The sequence below is a fragment of the Heterocephalus glaber genome, unplaced genomic scaffold, assembly GCF_053883595.1.
Source record: "Heterocephalus glaber isolate CG9 unplaced genomic scaffold, H.glaber_assembly_v1.0 deba00001689, whole genome shotgun sequence".
Lineage (NCBI taxonomy): Eukaryota > Metazoa > Chordata > Mammalia > Rodentia > Bathyergidae > Heterocephalus > Heterocephalus glaber.
This window is the reverse complement of record NW_028258414.1, coordinates 2,147,266-2,167,048: the sequence shown is the minus strand read 5'-3', so window position 1 is coordinate 2,167,048 and position 19,783 is coordinate 2,147,266. Positions and strand designations below refer to the sequence as shown.

The 19,783-nt window shown below is 38.8% G+C and overlaps 1 protein-coding gene across 4 annotated transcripts in view; it reads left to right on the top strand.

Moving 5' to 3' along the window:
* Adam10 (ADAM metallopeptidase domain 10) overlaps window positions 1–19,783 on the top strand; it is a 125,504-nt gene that overhangs the window by 77,609 nt on the left and 28,112 nt on the right. For all 4 annotated transcript variants that reach the window (XM_004855733.3, XM_087198998.1, XM_087198999.1 and 1 more), the window contains 3 exons: window positions 9,067–9,216; window positions 11,085–11,177; window positions 13,789–13,972. In XM_004855733.3, the coding sequence (XP_004855790.1) occupies window positions 9,067–9,216; window positions 11,085–11,177; window positions 13,789–13,972 (427 nt within the window). The remainder of the gene's footprint in view (window positions 1–9,066; window positions 9,217–11,084; window positions 11,178–13,788; window positions 13,973–19,783) is intronic.

Here is a 19,783-nt window from a genome sequence, read left to right as displayed (position 1 = left end):
GTACATTATATAGGGGCCGGGGATTTAGCTCAGTGGTTTCACCTCTTGCCTTGCAAGCGCGAGGACCTGAGTTCAATCCCTGGTACCAAAAAAAAAAAAAAAAAAGTACATTATATATTTATTTATTGTTTTTTTAAAATCTATTTTGGAAAGTACCTTATTTAACGTGAAAAATATAATAGATTGACTTAAAGCAAATTAATTACTACAGAAGTCAACATGTGTACATTCAATTAAGGATAATGAAATGCTACTATCCAGATCAAAGCACAGAGAGGAAACTATTGAATCCAACCGGGAGGAGGTGTAGGAAAAATTATTTAAAAATTAATGCCTCCAGCTGGGTGTAGTGGCGCACAGCTTGGGAGTACTTGGGAGGCTCAGGCAGGATTACCAGGAGTTTGAGGGCAACATAGCAAGCCTTGGACTACTTAGTGAGACTTTATCTCAAAAGCAACAAAAAAGGCCTCCAAATTTTTCACATATGAGAAGAATTTTAACCCATAGCCTAAGAATCACACTAAAACTTAAGCAGGATAAGCCCAAAGCCACTCCAGACCAGAGTATATTATAATTGAATCACTGGGACCATCTGTAAATAAGAAAAATCACTAAAGTAGCCAGAGAAAAGAAAATGTATTTACAGATAGGATGCAAAGGTAAGTGCAATGACTGTTCTCTTACCACACAGTGCAAACCCCAGATATGGAGGGCACCTTCAAAATGCTGAAAGAACACCTGCTAAACTGGAATTCTACACTCTGTGAAAATGATTTTCAAAACTGAGGATAAAATAAAGACCTTTTAAAGCCGGGCCCAGTGTCAAATGCCTCTGCTTCCAGCTACTGAGAGGGGACTGAGGTTGGAAGATCCCTTGAGCTCAGACAACAAAGCAAGACCTCATCTCAAAAAACAAAACTTTTTGTGTATATGTGTGTGTGCAGTTCAGGCTGGCCTGGAACTCATGGTGATCCTCCTGGCTCAGCTTCCTGAGTGCTGAGATTGCAGGCGTGTGCCACCACGCCCAGCTAAACAAAACTTTTTAGACAAACAGGAGCTGAAAGAATTTGTGTCTAGGAGATAACACTGTACAAAATGGTTATTCAGGTAGAAAAAGACACCAGATGGAACTTCAGATCTAAACAAGAGTGAAGAGCATAAAATAGTAAATATAGAATCTTTTTTCCCTTTAAAATTGTTCTAGATCATTACTTAACTCAGAACACTGACAGTGTGTTGTGGGTTTGTAACACACAGAGAATCAGTTTATACGGCAGCAGCACGGAGGACAGAGAAAGTGCGCAGTGTGTCCCTGTGTTTCTGACACCGTCTGTGAGGCAGGATCACAGGCCTCACTGTGGGCCTGTGTTGTTGTTGGAACACAGTCACACTTACTCGTTGATGCCTGGTCTGGCTGCTTTGGAGCTGTAGTGGTGAGTTGAACAGTGGCAGAGACTGTGGTCTGAAAGGCTGAATATTTACTGTCGAACCTTTTTTTTGTGGCACTGAGATACATTCCCCCATCCTTTTTAATTAAAAAAAAATTTTAGACGGGGTCTCGCTAAGTTGTCCAGACTGGGCCCAAACATGCAATCCTGCTTCAGCCTCCCAAGGGGGCTGGGATCATAGGCACTGCACCATGCCTGGTCACTGTCAAAACTCTTGACCAGGAAATGGGGGGAGAGAGAGAAAGAGGAGGGAGTGAAGGGGATGTTAAAAGAATTAAGATGTGCTGTGTACATTTGTCAATTCCCACAATGAATGCAGTTGTGAAGTACTGCAAACATGTACTAATAAAACTCTTTTAGGAAATATTTACAGGAATTTTTCTGTAGCAACCGGTGAAAAATATAGAGGTGGGTAAATAGTTAACAGGTCAAAGGAAATCAAATATAATTAAAAATACTCAATTCAAAATGAGGTAGGAAAAGAGACACAATGGCACATAACCGATAGGACAAATTGAAAAGAAATCCCAAGGCAGTAAGTTTAAATCTAACCATATCAATGATTACATTAAATGTAAATAGGCTGAGATGGTTAGAGCAGTAAAAAACGCGAGACCAGTTTGTGTGCTTGTGCACACCTATAATCTCAGCTACTCGACAGGAGAGCCCTGTAATTACATCCGCGGACTGTTAACAAAACGTCTTTCAAGTTTCAGCACCAGCACTTGGCAAGCTAACACCAGAAACCTTCAGACTAGAAAGAACTTCTGTAAAAAACCTACAGTTAAAAAAGCCCCAAACAAACATTAAAAACAATAATTACAAAAACCGACAGCTGACACAATATGTAGTAATGAATTGGTTATTAATCCTAGTGGTGGTGAGTTATCTAGTAGTTGAAACACTGATTCTGAAAATTAAGGACCTGGAATAGCCAAAGCAGTTTTCAAAAAGAGGAAAAAAAAATTCCATAAAACAAACAAGGCTAGAAAATTTTCACTACTTGCTTATTAAGACTTACTGCAAAGCTGCAGGAATCAAGAGAGTGTCATCTTGACCCGAGAGTAAATGTGAGTAGATCAGTGATGCAGAACAATCTGTTTGACTTCACAAAGGTCTCTGGGTAATTTAAAGGAGGAAAGAATAGTCTTTTTATCAAGTGGTACCAGAACAATTGAATATCTCAATGGGAACAAAAGCCTCCCTATACTTTATACCTTATATAAAAATTGACTCAAAGTGATAAAAGGAAAAAAATTAAAAAGTAAAATGTTAAGAAAAAGAGAAAGTTGACTAAAGATTATAGTGGATTTACTTGCTAAAACTTGTAGGAAAAAACATAGAAGAAAGTTTTATGACTCTCAGATAATTTCTTAGGACACAAAACTACCCCCCCCATTTGTGAACTAGACTTTATCAAAATTAAAAACTTCATCTCAAAAGACACAGTTAAGAAAATGTAAAAACAAGCCACAGACTGAGAAAATACTTACAGCGCATCTGACAAGTGACTTCTTGTCAGAATTTGTAACAAACTCTTTTGGCTCAATTAAAAAAAAAGATAAAGCAGCCAGCTATGGTGGCACATACCTATAATTGCTGCTGAGACAGGAGGCTGAAGCAGGAGGGTTGCAAGTCAGAGAACAGCCCAGGGAATTTAGCAACTTGTACAGACCCTGTCTCAAAAATTTAAAAAACAATTGGGGATATAGCTCAGTGCAGAGAGTCTTGTTTCAATTCCCAGTACTGCAAAAATAAAAAACTAAAACCAAAACAGTAAAGCATTTGAGAACACAATTTACAAATATTAATCATTAAAAATATTTTGTATTTTGAGGTAGAAGATCACGTTGAATAAGACAATCTTTTTGCTTTTTTTTTTGTATCGGGGATCGAACTTGTGCTTGTGAGGCAGGTGGTGGCACCACTGAGCTAAATCCCCAGCCCTTGCTTTTGTTTTTTGAGACAGGGTCTTGCTTTGTAATTCCGCCTGATCTAGGACTCACTTTGTAGTCCAGGCTGGGCTGGAACTCTTGGCTATCCTTCTGCCTCAGCCTCCCAAGTACTGGGATTACAGACATGCACCACTACACCCAGCTGAATAAGACAGTATTTGGGAAAAAGATTGATAATGTGAAAAATTGGAAGCGTGGTAAATTGCACATGATACAAATTTTGAGAAATACTTGCAATGCATCAAATTAAAAGAATTGTGTTTAAAAAGTAGAGAAGTATTCTGAGAACAACTCATAAAAACCAGGTTGGCCTCAAGATACAAATTTTTGGAAAATGCTATTTATGTTTGTAAGTGTGTGTGCACACGCATGTGTATGTGTGTGTGCATCTACTTGATGGCTTTGGGAGGGTAACAAGGCTGTGAAGAGCTGTGGAACCGAGGGCTCAGGAGAAGTGCGCTGGAAAGGCGAGCCTGGTGTTCAAGCTTCCTTTGAGTGTGTCCAGTTCCTGGGGAAATACCTGAGAGTGAGGCAAGCAGCACTGTCCAGACGCATAAGGCCAGGGTGAGAATACTGTTGGGGGCTGGAAGGGCTGCTCCTCAGGGGAAAGGTAACTCAGAAGGTGTCTCACCTCTGCTTACAGGGATTCAAGTTTCACCCAAGTGTGGTGCCCCACGCCTGTAATCCCTAGGAGGCTGAGCCAGGGGGATTCCAAGTTTGAGCCCAACCTGGGCAATTTGGCAGTTTAGTGAGAAAAAGGGCTGGAGATGTATCTCAGTGGAAAGTCCCTCGGTTTTCAATCCCTTTGCTGCAAAAGAAAGAGAGAGAAAGAAAAAAAAGGGCCTCACATGCCATCCTCTCAGTCCTGACTGGATTGAGTGGTCCAGGGTTACAAGTTGTGCCAAGCCTAGCTGCTGGAGTGAAGGGCAGTCTTTGGAGGAAGACAGCCTCACCCGGTGCCTCACAGTGACCTGGGGGTCTCCGCGTGCCGCATTTGGTTCCCTATGGACACCAGAACCTATGGATGTCCAGGTCCCATCTGTAAAATGGCATAGTACTCGTACGCAGTGTCTTCCCTTCACTGTTAATCATCTCCAGGTTACATAGAACACCTGACACAACGTAATGCCGTCCAAACATTGTTATAACATAGTTTAGAAAATAATGTCAAGGAAAATGTCTGTGCCTGTTTAGTATAGATGCAGCTTTTTTAGAGAGATATTTTTATTGGTTGTTGGCTGAATCCGCTGATGCAGAGCCTGTGGAGGTGGAGGACCAGTGCAGTGTCTGGCACTCAGTTCAGGTAACCAGTTAGTGCACGAACCTAAAGTGTGGTGGAATAACAGGAAGATAGCAGAAATCCTCAGACACGGCTTTAACACATTCAAGTGGGTAACCACTTCTGCTGAAGTCGAAAATTTCACCAGAAGATTGAAAATTAGCAAAAGAACCCAGTGGAATTTCAGAATTAAAAAATGTAACAAGAGAAATTAAGAATTTGATGGATGTAGATCTGGGTAGTATGTCATAAGAAAAGAGTGTAAATTACTTAGAAACAAAAAGATGGAAAATGCAGAAGAGCATAAGAGATGTAGATGATTTGAGAAAGTCTAACACACACACACACACACACACACACACACACTCTATCCCAGAAAGAGAAAAATGAAGAGTCAGATAAAGACAGACAGTACCTGGGAATTTTCAAAATATGACAGAAGATATCAAACAACAAATTTAGTAAGCTCTTATGTAGGGCAGGACAAATGCATGAAAAATTCCACTGCAGCACACAATTGCAAAAGCCTGAAATCCAAAGATAGAGCCTTGAAAGCAGCTGTGTGAAGATGCAGTCGGCTTCAAGGAAGCAGCAGCCACAGTGGCTCTTCCAAGGCCAGTGGGGGATATGCAGAAAGTGGAAGGGCCGCCCTCCAGCGCTGTGGCCGGGAGGGTTCCATACAGAGGTGTAACCCACAACCACAGGGGCTTCGTGCTGTGAGAAGTCACCATCTCAGATGGCAGCTTGTAAGTGCAGGATTGAAGGAAGAACACACGCTAGGTAATCCTGAGTGAGTGCTGACTGTGGGATACACGTACATACATTATGAATTGATAATATCAGTTCATAGGGCTGTACCTCCATGGATCATGTACATGTGTATAGAGGGAGAGAAATTGGGAAGGAGGAAAATGTAATTCATGAATGTACTGAAGTTCCTGCACTTTTTATGAACAGGCAAAGGTTCTAATTTATATTTGACATTGGTTAAGTCAAGGATTATGTTGTTTCACTTGGTTAACTTCCAAAAAGTTACTGAATATAAAATTCAAAGGCTAATAAACTGGGTGTGGTGGTACATGCCTGTAGTCTCAGCTGTTCTGGAGGATGAGGCAGGAGCATCACTTGAGCCCACGAGTTCTAGACCAACCTGGTCAATGAAACAAGAACCTGTCTTAAAAAGAGAGAAAGAAAAGTTAATAAAATGGAAAGAATGGAATAATAAAAACAAAAAAATTCTATGGAAAGGAGAGAAAGAATAATGTAGGACAAATAAACTGCAATTTAAACTCAAAGATATCTGTAGTTATATTAAAGGTAATTGGATTAAATATACCAATTGAAATGTAAAGATCATTAGAGTAGATTTAACAAAAACAATGTAAATTATTATTATTATTTTTGGTACCAGGGATCGAACTCAGGTTCTTGCACTTGCAGGGCAGGCGGCAGAACCACTGAGCTAAATCCTCAGTCCCTACAGTGTAAATTATTTTGCAGAAACTATTCCTAAAATACAAAGCTCTAGAAAGGCTGAAAGTAAAGGATCCAAGGTAACAAGATTTGCTTACTCCAGTGAAAATCATGACTATTAATATCAAAGAGTTTAGGAATAAAGCTTTACACAAATTGCTACATTGTAGTGATAATAGGTTCAGTTCCCCACCATGTTATAGCAGTCTAGATTTGTCTATCATAACATAACTTCAAAATACAAAAAGCAAAAATTGGGAAAACATAAAGGAGTCATAGAAGAACCATGCGATGGGAGATTTTGGTCTACTTTCAGAATAGACAAAAAATAAAGCACATTTGGGAGGCTGAGGCAGGAGGACTGCAAGTTTGAGACTAGCCAGGGCAACTTAGTGAGGTCCTGTCTCATAATTTTTTTTTTTTTTTTTTTTTGGTACCAGGGATCAAACTCGGGTCCTTGCATTTGCGCAGCAGGCGGCGAAACTACTGAGCTAAATCCCCAGCTCTTGTCTCATAATTTTAAGAAAAAGAAAACATATTTAAACAATCATTTTAAAAAAGGATAAGGAGGTAGCATAGTGCAAAGGCTCTGGATTCAATCCTCAGTATTGTGAAAAATAAAACACACCCAGAAAAGGTATGGAACATCTGAACCACTTGATAATGGACTTGACCACCTTTATGTTTATTTCTCTCCTCATTTAAGATTGACTTTTTTTGGAGGCAGTGTCTAGGCCCACACCACACCTAGCACACTCCTGTAATTCCAGGACTCAGGAGCTGAGGCAGGAGGATTGCAGTGAGTTCAAGGCCAGTCTGGCTACATAGTGGGACCCCCCCCCCCAACCAAAAAAAAGACTGACTTCTAATTTAAAACTTTAGAAACTGTTTTCCCATTAAAGCATTCAGATTTTTTTCTGGAGTGGAAAATCTTGTCTTTACAATTTTAACAGTAGCTAGATTTACAGAGAACCCCTTTTGTATAAGAGGACATAATTGTAAATATGATTTTAACACATATACATGCACTTGAAGTGCTCCTCAATATTTTAGTCATTTGCAAACTAATAACTGAAACCTGGAAACCTCTGAATGAAAATCTTGGGCAAAATCCTTTGAAAGCTGTGTGTAGGGGACATTTCCTCCAGATACCCTATTTTTTTCAAATGTTGTACTATTTAACCTGTGGAACCAGCTTTCTCAGCTGCAGTGGTACCCATATGTAATATGAAATTTAAAAATATAAATGTTATTGTGTGTACTTAAGAGATAGAGCATGATGTTATGGGGCAAATATAAATAATAAAATGGTGCTAGTGAAACAAATGGACATGTTCACCTCCCACATGTCTCCCATTCTATGGAGCGAAATGTAAACTTGTAACTTTGTCTCCTCTGTTCAGAAGGGATATGCCAAGGAAGAAGGAAGTTATACAGTGAGAGTATAAATCTGGAATTTTGCCTTAAAATTTAACAGGTCCTATATGACTGTGTAATAACAGTTCACTTACAGTGATGTTTGCAGATGTTGGCAGATGTTTGAGTGCTTTAATTCAAAAGCACTGGCAGTTCTTTAAAGAAATAGTTATTGAGTGTCTACAGTTTCCTTCCAGTGTTAGGTGAGAGCAATGTAATGAGAAGTAAACACAGAGATAGTTTACTTCTTCAGAATTTATATTCTAGCAGCTGAAGTGAAGGTTGTGGGTTGGGGACAGAAACAAACACAAGGTTGCAGGAACACAGGCAGAGTCCCACAGTGGGAATGGGCCTTCTCTCGTCTGAGGAGGACACCAACCAATGAGGAGAGGCGGCAAGAGCAGGCTCGGCAGCTGCACAGAATCAGGGAAGAGGCTGCTATGGCCTCCGCAGAGAGCTGGAGTCTGCCGGGTGGGAGGGCCTCTGTGAAGAAGCTGGACAGGTAAGGAGGGGCTGCGTGTCTGACTTGATGGGTAGGGGAAGAATTTAGGGCTTTCTCTTTAGCCTAACAGGAAGTCATTGCAGTGTTTGATGCAGGTGAGTAAAACATTCAGATTTGCATTTTAAAAAGATTGCAGTGTGGAGAATAATTCAGAGGCTCCATCTTATTTAGCAGATTTCAGGTGAGAAGATGAGGCATGGGCTGGAGTAATGGAGCCAGAGAAAATGGCTAGGTCCCCTGAGTATTTAGGAGACAGCTTTGACAGGACTGGGTGGTAAGATATTAGGTATGAACTAAAAGAAGGTATCAAAGTATAGAAGACCTACTTTAGATTTAAATGAATACATATTGAGTGGTATGGTGTTTTTTGGTACCGGGGATTGAAGTCAGGACCTTGTGCTTTTGAGGCAGGCAGTGGAACCACCGAGCTAAATCCGGCCCCTCGAGTGGTGTGTTTTGAAAATGCTTAAAAGTGAAAGAATTACTTGAATAAGTATAGTCAGTCATCTGTATGGAGAATATTATGTAACCAAAGGTGATGTTTACGAGAAAGTTTTTAAAAATTAAATCAACATATACATATTTTGGGGGTACAGTATTGAAATGTGATACATGTATACAATATAATGATCAAGTCAGGGTACTTAGTGTTTCCATCTCCTCAAATATCATTTCTCTGTGTTGGAAACCTTCTCACTGGTCTCCTGCAGTTAGTTTGGAAGGGTTGTAGACTGTAGGCTCAGCACCAGGGTTGCTCCTCCCTGCTCCAGCTATGTGGATACTGCTCTCATTCCCCCTCCTCTCCTGGTCTCCAGTGACCTCTGTTCTACTCAGAGACATTTTTGATGGCATTGAAAAACCTATATTGCATAATAGCATAATACGAAATTGTTTAATATGTGTATATCCCCAGCCCACTGTATGTATTCTTAACTACAAAAATTATAAAATGAAGCATGCTAATTGTCAGAAATAACTCTTTTTGATGTACAGAAACCTCAAGAGGAGCATGCTCCTAATGGTCCAGAACTCCTGAGGAAAAAACGTACAACGTTAGCTGAAAGAAATACTTGTCAGCTTTATATTCAGACTGATCACCTCTTCTATAAATACTATGGGACACGAGAAGCTGTGATTGCCCAGGTATGTGTGATTATGTACTATTTTAGTTCTTCTATCGTTGGATTATACTTATATTTTCCTTCAGAAACCACAGTTAGTGAGTATACATGTCTTGGAAAAAAGGAAAATGTATTTTCAGTTGTGATGTGATGAAACACATGAGGTAAGTGCAGAGATAACTGAGAGACCAATTAGGATATTTCATTCAGAAGAGAGGTGTGGGAGAATGATTTTCTGAAGGAAATGCCATTGTGGAAGCTTACCTTTGTGTTTTGCTTTTGGGGCTGATGCTGGGGATTAAATGCTAGCCAAGCATGAATACCTTTGAAAATAGTTTTCTTTAGTTATCCCAAAGGGGAGAAGGATAGAGGAACCCTTCTAAGCAGAAGCATGCAACTTCTGTTCTGGGTTCTCCTTGAGCTTAGCACTTTCTAAGGCTCATAGTTGCACTTGTGTCTTCTTAGTCCTTATGAAAGTTTACACTTTTGAGCATACTCCTTCTAAACATCCTTGAGGATATCCTGAAAGAGAGTTTATTGAATCCATTTTTGATTCAAAGGATTTGAAGCTGAGAGAATGAAAGTACCACCAGCATAAATGATGGATTTTGGTGGTGGAAATGAGCTTAGTTTTAGCCATGTATAAAAACCAAGCGACTATATAGGTGAGTTCAAGGCCTGGCTGAACTACATAGTGAGACACTTTCTCAATTAAAAAAAAAGGCCAAGTGATCATTCCCTTAGGATATAGAAAACATGGAACTAGAACTTGAGGAAGGTTAGTCTTGAGCTTTCTATGTAGAGTTGAAGGGAACAAAGGGAATAGTTACAGCATGGGAGGAATGAAATACAAGGAGAAGTCACCAAGAGTGTATATAGTGAGTGAGAGAGACATGAGAAAGCAGACAGGTTTCAAGGGAAAATGCACAGTGAATTGTATCATTGTGGATAAATAAAATAAATTAGTTTTCAGTTGCTAGAAGATTATTATTATTATTATTATTATTTTGCTAGAAGATTATTGAGAGCAAACGTTTAGCAAAAGAGACACTGAAGGTTTCAAGAGATGTGAAGGACAGAAAAGAATATGATGGCTTAGAAATAACATAGAATTTGGGGGACCTACGGGGAAATAGGGAGTACATGAGCAAGTTTGTAGGCAGAGGAAAATGACTCAGTAGAGAAACAATGTAAGATATAAGAGAAAGTCATAGATGTTCTTGAATATCCTCAATACTTTTGAGAAAAGCAATGTTTATGAACATCTAGTGAGGATTGGGGTCAGTAATAAAGAAAAGTTGACTTTAAGGAGACTTATTTTGAGGAAGATAGAGATGGATAAAGATAGGACAATTTAAAAAATGGCAAAGGCAAGAGGAATACTCTGTGTGTAAGGTATAATCATCTCTGGAGAAGTGCCTGAACCATCACTACTGGGAGTGGGGTAGAAATGGTGAATTGGCTAAGGCATTGCTAGGGCAGCTGAGGTAAGACAGCATGCATTTGTAACTTGAATAACAGTCAGCACTGTTGTAGCTCTCCTTAGTCTGATATTTTCAGGGAGGATCTTGCAGAAAATGTTTGAGTCAATCATTAAGGATAAATAAAGACATTTCAGACCCTAAGGAAGCATTGTATGAAGGAACAGCTGAGGAACAGCTTTCATATGAACAAAGCAAGTGTGGGTTTTTGTTTTTGTTTTTGAAAAGACAGAATATCTCGGCCATAGCTCACTAATCTTTGCTATTCTTCTGTCCAATATATGATGTAGACATTTTAAAATTTGAATGTTGTGGGACATAATTAATTCTAGATTTTGGAAGTGGAAGTTCATAATCTTTTTCATATTTCAAAAATTGCCTCTAAATTGTTCTCTTTTTCAATTGATAGATATCCAGTCATGTTAAAGCAATTGATACAATTTACCAGACCACAGACTTCTCCGGGATCCGAAACATCAGTTTCATGGTGAAACGCATAAGAGTAAGGAGCTTTAATAGTTAAAGAAAATTAAGAAGTGAGGGCCGGGGATTTAGCTCAGTGGTTCCGGCGCCTGCCCCGCAAGCGCAAGGTTCCGAGTTCGATCTCCAGTACCAAAAAAAAAGAAAGAAAATTAAGAAGTGAAATAATAAGGACTATGCTTATAAAAAGAAAAATGCTTGCTTTTTACTTCATCTTTATGCAATAAAAAGTAATTTAAATAGTTATGTTGTATCTACTGACTGTTTACATTTATTTTTGGCTTTTACACATATGTACACACAGGGAGACTTAGGTTTATAGTTTAAGGATTAAATCTGCCGGACCTAAATCTGGACTGAATTAGAGATAAAGTAGCAGTGCTGTCTGATTAACATACCATTAGGAAAGCCCTAAGCCCTCAGGAAAACTGGGTGTGGCTTTTCCCCTTCTGTTTTTCCCCAGTTTAAGATTTGCCTTGTGGCACATTGAGGGTTCCAGGGAACAGGGAGGATAGATTCATGTTTAAAACTGGAAGCTGGAAAAACACTTACGCTATAATCTTTTTTGAAAATTCATATCAAGTTTTAAAAACTCTTTCAGGAAAGAAAAACCATAGTTTTCTAAATTAATTTGACCACAGAATTTTTTTGTGTGTGTTAGTGTCACCCAAAACTCCAAAATACCTTTTGAAAAGTGTTGATTCAGAGCCACAGGGTCACTGGTTATCAGTTTTACTGTTATAGATTATAAATAAATAAATACTAAATTACAAAATTGAGCTAATTGTAAAATTTTTTTCAGGTTTTCTGAATGTACATCTACAGATTTTTGAAACTTTATAAACTGAATATACAACCTGAGTTTTAAAAAAATCTGTTACAAAAGTATTTACCACAGTGTTTCTTTATATTTATGTTGTCTTGTTTCTCTTAAAATGTGGTTGACTAGATAAATGTATATACTAGAAAATGATAGTATATTTAATAACACAGCTGCAAGTAGCTCTTGCTTTTAAAGGCAGTATAATTAAATTTTAAATTGGATTGTCTTCAGGTGAAATATAGTTTGTAGATTTACAGTGTAAGAACTCTTTGTAGTCAGTTGCTCTATATATTCTGAGAAAAGTGTAAAAACTTAAGTGAGCAAGTAAAAGTGCTAAGTAGCAATTCAAAATTTAAGTATTGCTGTTTAGTAAGCAGAGCAATAAAATATGAAGTAGAAAGCAGAGAACACCTGAACACATTGTGGTAAAGCACAATTATTATTTTTTTGGAGACAGAGTCTCACTGTGTAGTTCAGGCTGGCTTTGAGCTCACTGTGTAACCCAGGCTGGCCTCAAACTCACGGTGATACCCTTTTTTGGCCTCCCAAGTGCTGGGATCACAGGTGTGCACTACCACGCCTGCTTGGAGCATATCTTTCTTTTTTGTTGTTGTTTTTTGTGCTTATTTTTGTTTTTTGTTTTTGGTACTGGGAATTGAACTCAGGCCCTTGCGCTTGCCAGGCAGGGAGCATATCTTTCTTAAAAAAAATTAAAGTGGTTTGCATTATGAGGAAAATGCATGTGTATAAATGAAAGAATAATGTGTCAATTGGTTGTTTTTAGACCTTTATTGAGATTAGTTTATTTTTTTGCTTCTCTTGGATACACAGTCTCATTGTGTAGTCCAGGTTGGCCTTGAATTCACTATGTAGCCCAGGCTGGGCTTGAGCTCTGGGCAGTCCTGCCTCAGCCTCCTGAGTGGTGGGAGTATGCCACCATGCTTGGCTTAAAACTATAGTTTAAATCTCATTTGTTGAAGGTTGTATATGACTCATTAAATGATTTAAAATTTATATTCTATCAATAAATACTTAAATGTTAATATATTTAACATATGTAACTAGAATTTAGATGATTTTTAAAAAATAAAAACTTATAGCCAGGGGCCGGGGATTTAGCTCAGTGTTTCCAGTGCCTGCCTTGCAAGCGCAAGGTCCCAAGTTCAATCCCCGGTACCAAAAAAACCCCAAAACTTATAGCTAGTATTACAGAAGTATCAGGGAATTTCATTTTTGTATTCAGTAGTAGAAAGCTACCTGTGTTTTTAATCATGGGTTATTTATATACTTGTGGTTGCCTTTGAATTTTTTTATATTAAACGACTGACTATAACTGAATGCTTTTGGTTGTTAATGAATAAACCAGATATTCTGAGCTTGGCCCAGTGGTACATGCCTATAATCCCTACACTGAGGGAGGCTGAGGTAGGAGGATCACAAGTTCAGGTCCCATCAAGGCAGCTTGTGAGCCTCTATCTCAAAATAAAAAGTAAAATTTAAAAAAGAGGGTAGGGATGTAGCTCTGGCAGAGTGCCACTGAATTCAATCCTCAGTCCTGCAAATAACTAAAATACCCCACAGACTAGATGTTCTGAGGTCTGTCCTCAGGTAGCTGCCCTTCTGTTATTTATTTTTCTGATTCTGTGATCAGCTCAGGGTGTGGGCAGTGGGAACATCCCCAGCATGTTGTCAAGGCCTGATTCTCTTTCAGCCCTGAACATCCTGTCCAGTCAGTGCAGGAGTAGGTGAGAAGAGACTTTCTCTCAGATTTGCTGACATTAACTACTTGTTTAATGTTTTGGATTTTTAGATCAATACAACTGCTGATGAAAAGGACCCTTCAAATCCTTTCCGTTTCCCAAATATTGGCGTGGAGAAGTTTCTGGAGTTGAATTCTGAGCAGAATCACGATGACTACTGTTTGGCCTATGTCTTCACAGACCGGGACTTTGATGATGGGGTTCTTGGTCTGGCTTGGGTTGGAGCACCTTCAGGTAGCTACTCTAACTGTTCTCAACGTCAACAGTTTCTGAGACAGAAGCAGTTTTCAGGGAAGACTGAGTTGTACAAAGTGTAGGAAAAACCGATATTGTGCAATAATCCTAATTTACACTGCTTGAGTTATGCAAGATTCAAAAGCATAATGTAGATGGCAAAATACACAAAGCAGCTTTTTATTCTGAAATGAATACAGGGAAAGATCTTCACATTTTGGTACATTCAGTAGCTGAAATAACTTTATGGGAATTTTTTTCCCACGAAAGTTAAATGCCATTAAATATATGTTATATATAACTATTAATATATATCTAATTTTCACAATAGAGGCTAAGAGTTGAAAGGGGAAAACTGCTCTTGTTTTGTCAAAAGGAGAAAAAGAATATAGTTTGCTGTGGTGCAGGGAGATAAAGAGCAGAGGTGAAGAGCAGCAGGTAGAAGGAAAACCTGCCTTTGTTATTAGTTTATTTTCAGTCTTTATTTTAACCAAAGGAAAGTGCTAGCCAGGGATCTTGGCGCACACCTGTAATCCTAGCACGAGAGGCAGAGGCAGGAGGACTGCCACAAGTGCGAGGCCAGCCTAGGTCAACTACAAAGTGAGACCCCATCTCAAAAATAAACCAAAAAAGGAAAGTGCTGCTTGAAAAGAGATTTAGGCAGAAGCCCCGGGACCCATAGCTCCTCTGGTATCCACCACTGGCTGGACCTGCGTTTTACTGAGGTCTCCCTGTTAGCCCTGCAAGCTGCTTGGTGAGGTAGGACCGTCCTCTTCCCTGAAGTATGGGGGTAACAGAGCTGTCACTTACAGTATGATCAGTTCAGTCACCTAGTTTAGAGAGAGGCAGATTTATTAATTGAAAGATAAGTACAGCTGTGGAACTATGTAAAGCAATTTCCCCTTCATCTGAAGCTTCTTTTCTTTCTTTCTTTTTTTTTTTAATCAACTTCTGCTTCATCCAGGGTGAGACATTCTGTGTTCTCATTCTTACTAGCTAACTCTTTGTGTATTTAAATTTTTTTCCCTTGGTACATATTTGCAGTACATACACAATTACTGTATTCATCGTGGGGAGTTGGTACATGCACATAACACATCTTAATTCCTTTTACTTCCTGTTTCCCTCTCCTCTCTCCCTGCATTTTTTGTTTTGTTAGGCATATTTTAAGTTCTTAAGTGGTACTGTAATTTCTTTTTGTATTTCTTGCTCTTTTTTAAAATTTAAAGCCAGAAATGAATATCCTTACTACAACTTGCAAGGCTTCTTTTGTTTTTTTCCATGCTGTAAAGTGTACTCAAGTTCATGATGTTATTAAGATGCAAATGTATGTCATGAGCTGCATATCATAGTACATAGTTTTTGATACTTGTTCATTAAAATCTGTACTTTTTCTTTTATTTGCATTGTCAACAAGTTGTTCAGGTCCCTCTTTCTTGAGATATTTTACATCTTTGGGAATGCTGGGAATTGAACTCAGGGCCTTTGTACTGAGCTGCATCCCTACCCGTTTGTTTTTTATTTTGAGACAGGGTCTGGCTGAGTTGCTCAGGCAGGGCTCACACTTATGATCTTCTTAACTTGGCCTCCTAGAGTGCTAGAATTACAGGCATGGAATTTACCGCCACACCTGCAACATCTTTATAACTTTTTTTTCCTTTGGAGACAGTGTCTCACTGTGTAGTTTAAGCTGGCCTTGAACTTTTTGCTGATCCTCCTGCCTCAGCCTCCCAAATGCTGGGATTACAGGCAAGAGCCATCATGCCCAGTTTAGATTGTATAGTTTTTATACTCTGAAGTTTTGTTTTCCTCCTCAAGTAGTTGGATGATTTAATAATAAAGTTTATGGTCTTTTCTCCCTACTTGCTAGTGAGTGCTGTAAAAACCCAGGGCTTCCTTTGCTTTTTCTTTGTATATTTCCCACAAATACAGTGGTTCTCAAGCCTCACGTAGTTCATTCTATAGCGTGGTCCATGGGCCAGCAGCACCAGCGTCTCTATCACAGAGGCACCTGTAGAAGATGTGTATTCATGAGTCTTACCCTCTGTTCACTCAGGAGCTCTGAATGTGTAGCCAATGATTCTGATGCACACTGAAGGCTGAGAACTACCATGCTCATATTTTTGTCTCTAAAGCTTCTCACAAAATGTTTCCAGTGCAAATGAGAGGATGACCTCACACTAAAAACTTCTGCCACTTTGTGTTTTCATGTGCAGACTATTGTTCCTAAAGAATGCAGTGGTCCTGCAGAACCTTGGTCAGATGTGTCCAGATCTTTGGTCATCTTCATGTCTGTACATCAGGGTTTTTAAAGAAGAATTACAGAAAAATAGAGCAGGTGGCATAAGAGTTCCCATGTCCCCCTCCTACTGACACTTTGGGGAAGTACTGGTCAGTTGTAGTGTGGGGCGCTCCTCTGTTAAAATCTGGAGCTTTTCTTTTATTGGATGGGGCTGTGGCTTTCGGGGACACTTAGTCTGTATGTCTAGTTGTTTGTGATGCTGTCTTTTTTCTAAGGTGTTAACAGGCAGAGTTGGGACTGGAAATGGTGAGACGGACGTGTCGCTTCTGTCTTCATCAGGTTCTTTGTAGGGCGCAGCAGGATACTTCCTGAGCACCTAATGAACAAAGATACTTTGAGCAGCCAAAATGAAAAGTACGATGTCTTCCATCAACTTTTGCCTCCATTTTTCCCACTGCTCTGCTTGTTTTTCTTCATGTTATAACCTCTCCCTTTTATTTTAGGCATCAGATGCCCTCTTCCTTTACTCTGCATTAAACCCCTGACTCCAGTTTTTAACAGTGGTTTCATTCTAAGAGCCACTGGGGAGGAGTGAGGTAGGGACGGAAGAATAGGGGCCAGAACGAGAGAAAGAAGGGATCTGTGTTCCTTGGTCCAGCTTGTACCTACCTGGACACAACACTGGCAGCATTCTCCTTCACAGCAGTTTGTCCTTACTAGCTGAACAAGTTTTGTATTTGGCATACATCTTTGATTAATTTTACAAGGAGTGCTATAGATGTGGTCCCCTTGATTATCGCAATACCTGCATGAGGTGTAGGTGTCAGTGTCTCTGTTCTGTAGATGAGGAAACCTGAGTTCAGAAACTCTGTGACCAACCTAGAATTGCATAGCTGAAGGTGGAACAGAATCTGGGTTCCTTTGACTCCAGATTCAATGCATTTTACTAAGTATGTGTAGTATAACATCCTTGCTGTCTCTGAGACATTTTAATAAGAAATTGAAATGTTTTCTGCCTCCCTGCAGAGATTATACATGAGTATTGTTGGAGTCCATCTCCTTTTTTAAGAGAGAGGAGTAACACAGTATAGCACTAAGCTCTGTCACTGTCACTTTGGGTAAGTGCCATGGGACAGTGAGAAAAACAGTGGAGGTAGTGGCCTACGTGTCCATCAGCAGATGAATGAATACAGAAAATGTGTATTTGCACAGTGGAGTACTGCTCTGCCATTAAGAAGGATAAAGTAGAGTCATTTGTAGGAAAATGGATGCACCTTGAGACCATAATGTTAAGTGAAATAAGCCAGACACAGAAGCTTAAATATCACATGGTTTCTTTTGTATGAGAAACCCAAAAAATAATTTAAAGTACAAAATAAAAGATAATATGAAAAGGGAGATAGATCTTCTGCAAATGGGAAGGGGAACTAGAGGTGGAAGGAGAAGGGGAGGAGGGCAGGGGGAAGTAAAAAGAATGAAGGTAAGGACCCAAGTTCGATCCCTGGTACCAAAAAAAAAAAAAGAACTAAGGTGTGTTATGTACCTATACCAGTGCCTCATGTTGAGTGTCATTGTTGTGCAGTGCAAACAGGCACTAGTGAACGTAGAACACAAAACAATAGACCAAGAGCTGGGAGGCTGGGCTCTTGTCTGTTCTACTTCTATAAACTCATATAAATCGTTTTGCTTTAACTGTTTAATTTGCATTATAAGTTCTTCTGTCTTGTTTCTGTGTATAAATCTTAGGATGCTTGCTGTTACTTTGTTCTTTTTAGATAACACCTCATAGCTGGTTTATTTAGTTTGTAATCTGTTACTGTTTCTTAATCTTTCATTTTTATTTGACCTAATTATGCTTGGCTCATCCTTATTATTGTGTAACTTGACCAAATTTCATTTAATTCTGGAGATAATTGGTTACTCAGAAATACAGTGGTGGGAAGGATTTTTGCTGTGGTATTGTTATGTTAATGATTACAGACAGAGTTGTTACTTTGATTGCCAGCTATAGTCCACTGATCCACTTGAGCTAGGAAAAACAATGAGGGTTGAAACATTTGAATAGTAAGTTTCTTGTCTTTGAGTCTTTTAAGTAATATTCTCTATTTGTTTTTCTTTTATTATTTTTCTTCTTTATGTCTTGCTGAGCTGGAGATTGAATCCAGAACCTCATATATACTAGACATGCACTGTATATCCCCAGGCCTGTTCTTTTTTTGTTTGTGGGTTTGTTTTGTTTTTTTTTTGGTACTGGGGATCGAACTCAGGACCTTGCGCATACAAGCCAGACGTGCATCACTGAGCTACATCCTTAGCCCCTATTTGTTCGTTCGTTTGTTTGTTTGTTTGTTTATTTATTTGGTACCAGGGATCAAACTTAGTTCCTTGCACTTGCGCAGCAGGCAGTGAAACCACTGAGCTAAATCCCCGGCTCCTGTTTGTTCTTAATTCCATTCTATAGTTGAATATTGCTTTAGAATTTTTCAGCTAATAGAACAGTGTTCTTCCATAATAAGAAATAATGAGCTGGGCTGACTTGGAGGCACCTATTTAGAGTTAGGACCAGCTGGGCATGGTGGTGCATGCCTGTGATCGCAGCACTCTGGGAGGCTGATCTTTTCATTGAGGGACTAAGACAATGGCTCCTTAACACACTAAATTCTTGAAGTTAGATGACCTCTTTGTTCTACTTCATATGCTGGTCCCTGTAGCCCCCTTTGAGAAGCCACCTCTCTGGCTTGCGAGGGTAGTTCAGCCCCTGTGTTAGCCATCTTAGTGTTATCAGTTTGGCCTGATTAATAATTGCTTTTAACTTGAATTAAAAACATTTTATTCTCATTTTTATTCACAATTTATATTTTTGAAGCTGATTCTGTATAGCAAAATGTTAAAATTAGAGTATACTGCAGTTAGTGAGCTTGAATTATGATTTAGCATAGTACGATATCTCATCACTAATTGTGTTTCTGTCATACCAGTAGTTGGAATATTTTTAAAAAATTAAACAGTATCTTAAAAATTAGATACAGTATTTAATTTTTTCCTGTATGAGTTACCCCAACATATGCTATTAATCTGTAATAAATATTAAACTTTAATATATGCAATAATCATTAAGATAAAAAGCAGTTATTTAGAAGGTAAACAAGAAAAATTACAAGGACTATATTTCAGAAGAATACAATTAAATTTATATATGATCTTTCCTTAAATTAGCTAGACCTTAAAAACACTTGAGAGTGTTATTACAGAGTTCTAAAAATTTGCCTGTTTGCTTTAAAAAACTGTTAAAGGTTGACAATATGAAGTCTTCTGTGCTTAATTCAAATTTGACAGTATAATATTGGATGAATTTATATGTGATAAAACCTCACTAAAACAGGGTATTAATTATTTGTTTAAAACTATAATATGTTAATTACACTTGTAATTACATAAACAGTACTTATTCATATATATCCTATTTCTAGAATGATGTAGTTCTTTGGACGAATCTCCAAAAGTAGAAAAAGAATAGCTTAAGCAAACGTATTAAGCCAGGCATGGTGGCACATGCTTGTAATCCCTAG